At 54.9% G+C, this 11,416-nt stretch overlaps 1 protein-coding gene across 1 annotated transcript; it reads right to left on the reverse strand.

Annotated features, from left to right (window-relative positions):
* Positions 1-902: 902 nt before the first annotated feature.
* On the reverse strand, positions 903-1,880 carry LOC135404916 (olfactory receptor 14J1-like). The gene has a single exon (XM_064639647.1). The coding sequence runs from the start codon at positions 1,860-1,862 to the stop codon at positions 903-905; it is 960 nt and encodes a 319-aa protein (XP_064495717.1). The 5' UTR covers positions 1,863-1,880.
* Between the last annotated feature and the right edge of the window lie 9,536 nt (positions 1,881-11,416).

Genomic DNA, 11,416 nt, shown 5'->3' on the forward strand with positions numbered 1-11,416 from the left:
GGCCATCAGGCTGGAGCTGAGGGGGTTGGGCAGGTGCCTGAGGAGGGAATAGAACAAGGGCTGTGTCCAACTGTGCCAGGAGGGCTGTGCTGGGCAAGGATGAGGAGGCTGCAGAAAACAGTGGCACTGCGGAGGGGAGAGGAGCAGGTGGATGGACCTTGTGCCTGCCCACGCTGGGCAGGAGCTGCCCCAGGATGGCAGCTCTGAAGCACTCACAGGATGTCCCTGGGAACAGGAGGGGAAGACTGGATCTGAAAATGAAACCTGGAAAGCAGAGAGCAGGAGTGTCATGGTGACACTGCAGGAGAGTTCCAGCCCTGGAGCAAGGTGACAGAAGAAGTGACCCAGTCCATGCAGTGGCCTCAGAAGATCCCACAGCATCCTGGAGATGCTGGAAGGGAGCCCAGCTCTGCTTCACAAGTTCCCAGGGCCTGTCCCTGCCTGTGCTCCAAGGGCTTCCATCCCCCAGGACTGTGCTCAGAGAGCACTCAGGCCTTACAGCGAGAAAGGGGCTCAGGAGGACAGTGTGGAAGTGGCAAGAGAGCAGCTCTGCAAAGACCAAGCACTGCTGCTCCCTGGCAGTGCTGCTGGGCTGGGATTATTGTCTCCTTCCCGTTTGCAAATACCCCCTGTCCTGCAGTGTGCTGTCCTTTGGGAACATCTGAGAAGAAGGGTCTTGGACAAAGAAGGCACTGCAGGGTCCTTTATTTTGTTTAAATACTCAGAGAGCACAGTTAATCATTTTTACATCTCTGGGTCAAATTCAGTGGGTAGACATGAAAATAGAAGGCAGGTGCATAATAATATTTCATTGTACAGAAAATTATTGCAGAAACAACCGAATGACCTCCACAAAAAACCTGAGCAGAAAGGCTGGGCCATGAAGGAGTCCGTTCTGAATGCTATGCACCAGAAAACAGGCACTTTATTGCTCCTGAAAAGCATCCAGTCATCATTTTTCTCATGGCGGCTTTGAGCTCCTGATTCCTGAGGCTGTAGATGAGGGGATTCAGTGCTGGAGGCACCACTGAGTATAGAACTGACAGGGCCAGATCCAGGGATGGGGAGGAGATGGAGGGGGGCTTCAGGTAGGCAAACGTGACAGTGCTTAGGAACAGGGAGAGCACGACCAGGTGAGGGAGGCACGTGGAAAAGGCTTTGTGCCGTCCCTGCTCAGAGGGGATCCTCAGCACAGCCCTGAAGATCTGCACATAGGAGAAAATAATGAAAACAAAACAACAGAATCCTAAACAGACACTAACCACAATGAGCCCAATTTCCCTGAGGTAGCCTGAGTGTGAGCAGGAGAGCTTGAGGATGTGTGGGATTTCACAGAAGAACTGGCCCAGGGCATTGCCCTGGCACAGGGGGAGGGAAAATGTATTGGCTGTGTGCAGCAGAGCAATGAGAAAGCCAGTGGCCCAGGCAGCTGCTGCCATGTGGGCACAAGCTCTGCTGCCCAGGAGGGTCCCGTAGTGCAGGGGTTTGCAGATGGCAACGTAGCGGTCGTAGCACATGATGGTGAGGAGGAAATACTCTGATGAGATGAAGAAGACAAAGAAAAAGGCCTGTGTAGCACATCCCATGTAGGAGATGGTTGTGGTGTTCTGGAGGGAGTTGTGCATGGCTTTGGGGACAGTGGTGCAGATGCAGCCCAGGTCTGTGAGGGAGAGGTTGAGCAGGAAGAAGCCCATGGGGGTGTGCAGGTGGTGGTCGCAGGCTACGGCGCTGAGGATGAGGCCGTTGGCCAGGAGGGCAGCCAGGGAGATGGCCAGGAAGAGCCAGAAGTGCAGGAGCTGCAGCTCCCGCCTGTCTGCCAATGCCAGGAGGAGGAACTGGGCCATGGAGCTGCTGTTGGACATTTGCTGCCTCAGGTTATTGTTTTCTGTTTGGGAGAAAAAAGGCAGAACTGAATTAGGCCAGACTCAATCAGCAAAACATCTTGCATGTCTCATAGCAATTCAACATTCAGGGGCTCTTTTCAGGAAGATCTCTCTGCATCCCTCTCCCTGAGCTCTGGGTTTTGCTGGCTGAAGGGGGCACTGAGAGCAGGGACCCTGGAATGGGCACCCGAGGAATCCTTCTTGCTGTGCAGTGAGAGGCAACTTGGAGCACAGGGTGACCTCCAATTAAATGCACTTGTGATGTATCAGTGTTTCCAGAACTGCTGGTCACAGTTTGCCCAAGCTCAGAACTGAGGGAGGGGATTTGGGGGACTTGATTTTGTTCCAGTTCTTCTTGCCAGGAGTGAGTTTGGATGGTTGAAATCTCTGACATTTCTCATGTGCTCCAGGTGCAATCTTGTGAATCCTGAGAGGCAAAGGGATGGTCTCTTGGTTCAGAGACAAGAACTGGCCATCTTTCCTGTTCACAGCTGCCCCTGTCTGGCAGCTTGGAGCTGAAGGGGGATGGCCCTTAGGAATACGCTTAAAAAAGAAACAAGGCACTTCTGGGAGCAGAGGAAACCTGGTTCAAAGAGCAGATTGACAGAAACCTTGCCTTTCCTCAGGATGCCTGATTAGGATCTCATCTTTCTCCTCCCAGACTGCCACACACAGAGATCATTGCAGCTCCCAAGTACTGCTGCCCAGAGCATTTGCATGGATTTAGCACTGAGGAGTTTTCTCCATGGGGATCCTATGCAGCACAGAGATACTATGGCAGAGCTGTGCCCTTCTGGAGGGCACCTGCAGCCCTGCAGGACACCCAGGCAAACAGCTGAATCCCCTGAAGGGGCCTGGAGGGCACTTGGGCACTTGGCTCCCACAGACACATCCCCACAGCAGCACCCACAGGGTTCATGTCTGGACAGCAATCTGCCCCCCCAAAACCCCACACTGGCTCAGAAAACCCAGTGGTGAGAACAAGGAGAGCCCAGGCAGCAGGGGATGGCAGGGAAATGCCACAGTGCTGCTGCCAAGGGAGGAGGGACACAGAGAGACAGCTGGAAATCAGGGCCCTGTCCCTGCCTGGGCTCTGGCTGCTGCAGGGCAATGCACAGCCCAGCCCCCGTGGGCCTGAGGGCACAGGCTCTGCTTCGGCTGGGAAAGGAGCCCAGGCAGGAGCTGCTCAGGGAAGGGGTCTGTGCCACAGGGACAGCAGGGAGGGGCCCCCATCCCCCTGCCCAGCCCTTGTGGCAGCAGGTCCCTCTCCCTGCCTGCCTGTCTCTGGGTGAGGAGCTGTTCCTGCCAGCAGCCCCTGCCTGTGCCCAGCTCAGCTCCCTGCCAGTGCTGCCAGAGCCATCCCCAGCCCAGTGCCCAGGGGCAGCTCTGCCTGGGCAGGGGCTGCAGAGCAGATCCCAGACCCCCTGCGGTGGCTGGGAAGGGGGAGGTGTTCTGGGGGGATGTGCTTCCTGAGAAGGGCCCCTGGAAATGGAGGAGGTGGAGCTGAAGCTGTGAGGAGCCCTGAGCCTGCAGCTGAAGGGCCCTGCCCAGCCCTGCCCTGCCCTGAGGGGTCACTCCTTCCACCCACCCCTTCTCCCTGCAGGGCTGTGGCAGCTCCTTGGCCGGGCTGAGAGCTGCCCCTGGCAGGCAGCAGAGTCCCTGCCCCAGCACACAGAGCCCTGGGGGCAGGACCCTGCTCTGCACCACAGCCCTGGGCACCCCTGGCTGCACCCCCACCTTCCCACCCCACAGCCAGCCCTGGCACAGGGAACCTTCTGGCCCTGGGCCTCTGAGGGGGCAGCAGCAAGTCCTGCTCTGCAGCAGCTTCTCCTGCTGCACCCCAGCAAATCCAGCAGAGCCATCCTGACAGCTCCTGCCACTGCTGCCATTTGGCAGCTGGCAGAGGCACTTGCAGGAACTCACCTGCACTGCTCTGCAGCCACAGCCTGACCGTGGCAAAGGGCTGGCAAGGTTCCTGCCCTGAGCAGCTCTGCCCTGTCTTCCCACCCCAGGATCCCTGGAACCTCCTGCTCCCTTCTCCTCTCTGCCCTTGCTGCCTGCAGCTCCCACCCTGCTCTGCCATATGGCCACTTCCCCTGCACTGCAGCAACTGGGAGAGTCCTGCTGAAAAATCCTGGAAGCTGTGGGATGTGCCAGATTTAAGATATCCCTCCAGGAAGGGAAGCTGAACTTTCCTACAGCCAGAGAAATGTTCATTCAAATCATGAGAAGGTTTCTCACGCAGTGAGAGCTCAGTCACCTCCCAGCCCAGGCTGCCTCTCATCTCTCTGCCTTCTCTCCTGTGCCCTGGGTGCTTCAGGCAGTGCCCTCAGCCCTGCTGGGCTGTGCAGAGGAGCTGCTCCTGGGCAGAGCTGTCTTTTTGAAGCTCTTCTTGCTTGCCAGGAGCTCCCTGTGTGCCAGGAGCCCGGCCCAGCTCAGCAGCACAGCAACAGCCCCAGGCAGCCCTTTCTCTGCCCCTCTGGGCTCCTCCAGCTGTCCCTGGGGCTCCAGGGGAACCTGCTGGCACACAGCTGAAGGAAATAATGATGTTCCTTCTCTCAGCTGGGCACAGACACTTCTTTCAGCACTGTCATTTCTCCAAACAGACACAGAGTTAAGTTCAAGAGGCCCCTTTTCATGTCCCATCATTAGACAGGAAACCCAGACAGTGCCCAGGAGGGATCTCCTTCAGCTGCCCTGAGGGAAGGGACTCAGCTGAGTCAACAGAGGTGTCTCCTTGTGGCTCTGCAGACCTGGGGCCAGAACCTTGCCCTTGGTGTCTCCTTGTGGCTCTGCAAACCTGGGGCCACAACCCCCATGGGCTGGTCCAATTCCAGCTCAGTGGGCCCAAAACAGGCCCCTGCAGGTGACTCCTTGTCCCAGCTCCCCTGGGAATGAAGAAAGACCAAAGCCAGGAGTGACCTGCTGGGACACAAACCCCTGGTTCCTTCTGAGGGGCCAGAGGTGTCCGAGATTCCTGCTGGGAACTGCAGGCTCCAATGGAGCAGTTCCTAGGGACAGGGCAGCAGCTGTGGGATCTTCTTGGAGGCTGCTGGGACATTGCTTTGGCCAACTTCAGTGGCAGAAGGGGCCCACATGTAGGACAGGGGAACGTGTCACTGTTCCTTCTGTCCAGGGCAGCCCCTAGAGGTGCTCAGGTGACCAAATGGAGTCAGGTGGCACAGGGAGAGAGGTCTCTCTCCTGTTCTTTATCAGGGTATTTTCTATATGTCCTTGGAGTACAATGGCAGTTGGCTCCTGGACATCCCTTCAATGCTGAACATAATTGAGAGCAGCTGAGCTGGATTGAACAGCCAAAGAGGGGTCTGTAGTGCCAGGGGAGGTGCCAGGGCTCTGCAGCACAAGTGCAGCAGCTGCCATGGGCAGCACAGGGCCTGTGCAGGGACCCCGTCCCCATTCCCAGCAGTTGTGGGACAGGCACTCAGACACATTGGGGGCCTTTGGGGCAGGGAGTGAATCCCAGCCCTGCAGGGACACAAAGGCTGTCCCTTCTCTGCCCAGCCAAGGCCGGGCCAGGCACGAGTCCAAATCCCATCAGCCCAGGCTGTCCACACTTGTCTCCTCCCTCTGCTGGCTCTTCTCTCCCCCAGCATTTCAGCAGCATGTGCTGATCTCCTCAGGGATCAGGCCTGGGATTCTCCCCCTGGGCCTGAGTCCCAGCACGTCCCCCCCCAAGGCCATTGTCAGCAAAGCCTCTGCCCTCCCCAGCTCTCGGGGCTTTCAGAACAGCTTTCCCCACTGCAAGTCTGTTCTTACCCCGGTGCCCCCGCTGAGGGGCTGCAGCCAGACAGGCCCCAATGCCCTGCGTGTGGGGCACAGGAGGAGGAGCTGCAGCCCCAAGTCTCTCTTCATTTCACTTGCAGGCAATAACAGCCCAGGCCTGCTGAGACAGTTCCCAGGTTTTGGTGCTGTGATGGGTTGGGAGAGAAGGCCAAGGAGACTCAGGACAGAAAGAGCAGAGAGGTGTCCTCAGAGGGAAGGAGCTTCTGGGACCTGTGGAGCTGCTCTGGGGGATGAAGGAATTGGGTGAACTTTTGTGGGTGAGGGTCAGAGGAGAGACTGGTTTGGGTGACATTGTGGAGTGAGACAAAGAGCCCATTGCAGTTGGCTTTGATAACCCTGGAATTCCCTGGAAAGGCACCAGGACAGGATGCAAAGAGTCCCAGAGGTTTGTGCAGGGTCTTGTTCAAGACAGCCCTTGGCACACAGGCCTTTAGAGCACAGCTGGCAGGTTGGTGGACAACAGGGAGGCTCATCTGCATCTGCTGCTCTCCAAGGGGAACCAAGAGGTTGCCATAGAAACTGACCGTAGTGATGGGAATGTAGAATGCATGGTGGTTGCCATGGTAACCAGCATAGCAATAGGACTCTATGATGGTTGCCATGGAAACTGACCATAGCAACAGGAATGTATGGTGGTTGCCATGGTAACCAACTGTAACAGTGAGAAGTATGATGGATGCCGTGATAACTGACCATAGCAATGGGAATGTATGATGGTTGCTATGGTAACTGACAATAGGAACGGGGTTGTATGATGATTGCCATGGTAGCTGACTGTAGTATTGGGAATGTATGATGGTTGCCATGGTAACTGACTGTAGTATTGGGAATGTATGATGGTTGCCATGGTAACCGACTGTAGCAGTGGGAAGTATGATGGTTGCAATGGAAGCCGACCATGGAAATAGAAATTGGAGTGTATAATGGTTGCCATGGTAACTGACTGTAGCAATGGTTGCCATGGTAACTGACCATATAAACGGAAATGTATGCTGTTTGTCATGGTAAGTGACCATAGGAACATGACTGTATGGTGGTTGCCATGGTAACTGATTATAGCAATGGGAATTCATGATGGTTGCCATGGTAACTGACTGTATCATCGGGTATGTATGATGGTTTCCATGGTAAGTGACAGTAGCAGTGGGAAGTATGTTCGTTTCCATGGTAACCGACTGTTGCAATGTAAATGTCTGATGGTTGCCATGGTAACCGACCATAGCAAGAACAATGTATGATGGTTGCCTTGGTACCTAACCATAGCAATGGGACTGTATGATGGTTGCCATGGTAACTGACTGTAGTAGTGGGAAGTATTATGGTTGCCATGGTAACTGACCGTAGCAACAATGACTGTATGATGGTTGCCATGGTAACCGACCATGGCAATGGGAGTGTGTGATGGTTACCATCGTAACCGACTGTAGCAACGGGAGTGTATGAAGGTTGCCATGGTAACTGACCATGGCAAGGGGGCTCAGTGGCAGTGCCCAAGGCTTCCACTTCTGCAAATTGGCTTCACTCGCCTTCTCCTTCAGCAGCCTCAGCCACTCGTCGTGGGGCCCCCACACAGCAGCTTCCCACCTCCGTGAGATTCTGCAGCAGCCCAAGGTTCCTTTGACCCCACAAGGTCCTGCAGTGTCCCCATGGCCCCTTGATTCCGTGAGGCTCCACAGTGTCCCAGGGTCTCCCTGCTTCCATGAGTTTCCCCAGTGTCCCAGGTTTCCTTTGGTTCCATGAGACCCAGATGTGAAACCGTGGCCCCTTGATCCCACGAGGTTTTGCAGTGTCACGAGGGCTCCTTTCTGCCATCAGGTTCTGCACAGTCTCAGCAGTGTAATAGTGGTTCCTTCATTCCATGAGTTTCCACAGTTTCACATGGGCCCCTTGACTCCATATGACCCTGCAGTGTCCCAATAGACCCTTGATTCAAAGAGATTTCTCAGGGAGACTCTGGGAGGTCACCATGGAGCCCTGGGACATCCCGTGACCTCCCGGCTCTTTAGGAGCCCTGAGAACTTCAACAGGGGGAAGTGCCGGATTCTGCCCTGGGATGGGGCAACCCCGCATGGACGGACAGACTGGGAAGGAGAGGCTGGAAAGCAGTGCTGGGAAAGGGCCCTGGGGGTGCTGGTGGGTGGCCAGTTGGCCCTGAGTCAGCAGTGCCCTGGCAGCCAGGAGGGCCAAGCCTGTCCTGGGGGCATCAGGCCCAGCATGGCCGGCCGGGCCAGGGAGGGGATTGTCCCGCTCTGCTCTGCCCTGGGGCGGCCTCACCTGCACCATTGGGGCAGTTTGGGGGGACACAATGGAAGGGAGAGATTGAGCCATTGGAGAGTGTCCAAAGGAGGGCAAGGAAGATGGGGAAGGGCCTTGGGGGGAAGGTGTGTGAGGACACTGAGGGCACTTGGTGTGTCCAGCTGGAGAAGAGGAGACTGAGGGGAGACCTCACTGCAGGTCCAACTTCCTGGGGAGGGGCAGAGGAGGGGCAGGCCCTGAGCTCTGCTCTGGGGGGACCAGGGACAGGACTGAGGGAATGGCCTGGAGTTGTGTCAGGGAAGGGTCAGGTTGGATTTTAGAAAGAGGTTCATCCCCCAGAGGGTGGTTGGGCACTGAACAAGCTCCCCAGGGCAGTGGGCACAGCACCAAGGCTGACAGAGCTCAAGAAGTGTTTGGATGATCCTCTCAGGATCATGGTGTGACCCTTGGGGATGGTCCTGTGCAGGGCTACGGGTTGGACTGGATGATCCTTGTGGGTCCCTTCCAACTCAGCCTATTCTGTCATTCTGTGATTATCAACCCTGTGTTCAGCACAAAGCCAAAACACAGCCCTGCACCAGCCACGGGGAAGAAATTTAACTGTACTCCCCCTGAAACCAGCACACCCTTTAGGGGCTCTCCCAGAAACATCCCCCAGTCCATTTGCCACCTGGAATCAGTGACTCTGAGTTCCTGCTTCCCCAGCCCCAGGGATGGTCTCCTTGTCTGCTCATTCCTCCAATGGTTTCTTTTCAGTGATGGCCTCAGTGGGGCTTGCCGACATCCTCAGCAACTTGGAGGTTTCCTGATGAGTTTTACTTCTCTAGAGGCTTGTTCAGTCTTTAGATCTTCAGTTCAGGGATTCGGGGCCAGAGGGCTCATTGACACTCAAACCATCTTAGGGAGAATAAACTCTGGGAATATTTTAAGTTTAGGTCTCCTATTCTTTTGAGGTTTATTAGACAGATTTCACAGCCACATTCCACAGTCCTTTTTACACCTGGAACCAGTGACTCTGAGTTCCTGCTTCCCCAGCCCCAGGGATGGTCTCTTTGTCTGCTCATTCCTCCACACTCTCTTCTCAGTGATGGCATTTAATGAGACAAGGCCCTGGGAATAATTTACTTCTAAGTCTTGTGGTTAATTAGACAGATCTCAAAAGTGCATTCCAAGTGAATATCTTGTATTAATAAAACCATGAGAAAAGATTTCTTTTTTGTGGTCTGTTTACATGTTTCCAGTTTATACATTGATATCAGCAATCCCCAGTCGATAGTGATCCTGGGCACCTCCTAATTCAGTCTGAATAAATTAGAAAATCAAGACCCTTTATGTCTGACAATCCATCAGACTTTATCCCTATCCCCACCCCACCATTCCCTCATCAAACCCCTGGCACTCAAAGCAGCCTTGGGCAAATCGGAGCTCCCTCCACTCAAGGCTGGACCTGCAGGTTTCAGCTCCTTGGCACCAACTCCCACCTGCTTGGCTTGGAGAAAGAGCTGCCCAAGATACAGAGGGATGTTCATTTATTGCCAGCAAACAAAACCAGAGGAAGGCACAGCTCAATAAAAACTCAAAGTCCTTCCCCTGCTGTATATTAAGTCCACATGGCCTGTCCTGGGCCACCTTCCTACTCTGTTGGTGCCACCAAGGGCACAGACCAGTCTCCTCTCGCTGGCACTTGCATGTTTTCAATCCCTTCAACAGGCAGTCACTTGTGCTCTTTGGACCCCAACTGGCTCTGCTGAATGTCAGCAGGCCTGGAGTTCCCAGACTGTTCCTGCATCCAGGGTCGGGCCTGCAGTGACGTTTGTGCAGCATTCAATTGGGGCAGTGGCAGGATGGCCATGGATCCATTCCTGCACAAACACAATGGGGCTCCATCCCAGGCAGGGAGAGAATGGGCCCACAAATGTTGGAAGGATAAGAACCAGGGAGTTTTGGCACTATGGAACCCCCTGGAACCAAAGGAACCCTGGGACATGGTGGAACCTCCTGGAATAAAGGGGACATTGTGACCCTGCAGCACCTCATGGAACCAAAGGGAGTCTGGGACATGGCAGGGCCTGATGGAAACAAAGGAACCTCCTGGGAACAAAGGGACCCTGGACACTGCCAAAAGTCAGGGAGACATGGGAACCCCAGGACACTGTGGAATCTCCTGGAATCCAGGGGTCATTGGAATACACTGGGGCCTCCTGGAACCAAAGGGAACATGGGACACTGCAGAACCTCATGGAACCAAAAGGACCCCGGGACTTTGTGGAATATCAGGGAATCAAGGGGCCAGTGGGACATCCCAGAACCTTTTGGAACCAAAGGGAACCAACGGGACATTGTGGAATCTCATGGAATGAAGGGTCCATTGTGACCTTGTGGAACCTCACAGAATCCAGGGCCCATTCTGATTCTGCAGGGCCTTCTGGAGTCAAAGGGACCATTGTGACCCTGGGGAACCTCCTGGAATCAAGGGTCCATTGTGACACTGGGGAAAATGATGGAATCATTGGGCCATTGTCACACTACAGGGCCTTCTGGAGCCAAAGAACGTTGGGAAACAGTGCAACCTCATGGAATCAAGGATCTATTTTGCACTGCAGGACCTTACAAAGCCAAAGGAAGCCTTGCACACTGTGGAACCTCATGGAATCAAGGGACCACCGTGATCTTGCAGGGCCTCATGGAACCGAAGGAAACCTGGGATTCTGCAGAACCTCATGGAATCAGGGGGCCATTGTGACAGTCTAGGGTCTCAGGAAAGCTAAGGAATCCCGGGACACTGTGGAACCTTATGGAACAATTGGGCATTTGTGACTCTGCACAACCTCATGCAACTGAGGGGCTGTCTTTGTTTAAAGACAAAACTTGGGGTGGGAACTCCAATGAAATGATTCCCTCCCTTTTAATTTCTTACCAATACAGAGAGATAAAACTCTTAAAATGAAGAGTTTACTGACAAGGAAATAGCAGCAACCACAAAGACACACAGGGAACAGCTGACCCACAAGGAGGGGAATTCTTTGCCCACGTGGCACCCCTGGAATAAAGGGGGGAAATGGTGGAGGGTCCTCCCTGATAACCACCCCCCTCTGCCCCAGCAAGCCAAAGAAAGTCTGGGAAATGGGGGCAGAAGCAGAAGCATGTTCCTGGGCTCAGGGTCACTCTGGGGCTCTCCCCGGCCGTGGTGCTGAGCGAGCTCAGCGCTCGGGGCGGCAGCAGCAGGGCCCCGGGGCAGGACGGCGCCATGGGGACTCTCCAGGCACCAGCCCCGGGGTCCAGGGAGGAGAAAAAGTTCCATTTGCTGCCTGGCATTTTCCTTCTTTCTTCCCCTCCCTGCCCAGCCCCAGAGTGGGGCAGGCATTCCTTCTTAAAGAGACAGTCCCTCCAAAACAGTGTTGGAAAAATGGCCTAAAATACTAAAACTCCTGAAACCATGACATTTTCCATCTCTGTATTCTATTCCCTTTTTC

The sequence above is a fragment of the Pseudopipra pipra genome, chromosome W, assembly GCF_036250125.1.
Source record: "Pseudopipra pipra isolate bDixPip1 chromosome W, bDixPip1.hap1, whole genome shotgun sequence".
Classification (NCBI taxonomy): Eukaryota; Metazoa; Chordata; class Aves; order Passeriformes; family Pipridae; genus Pseudopipra; species Pseudopipra pipra.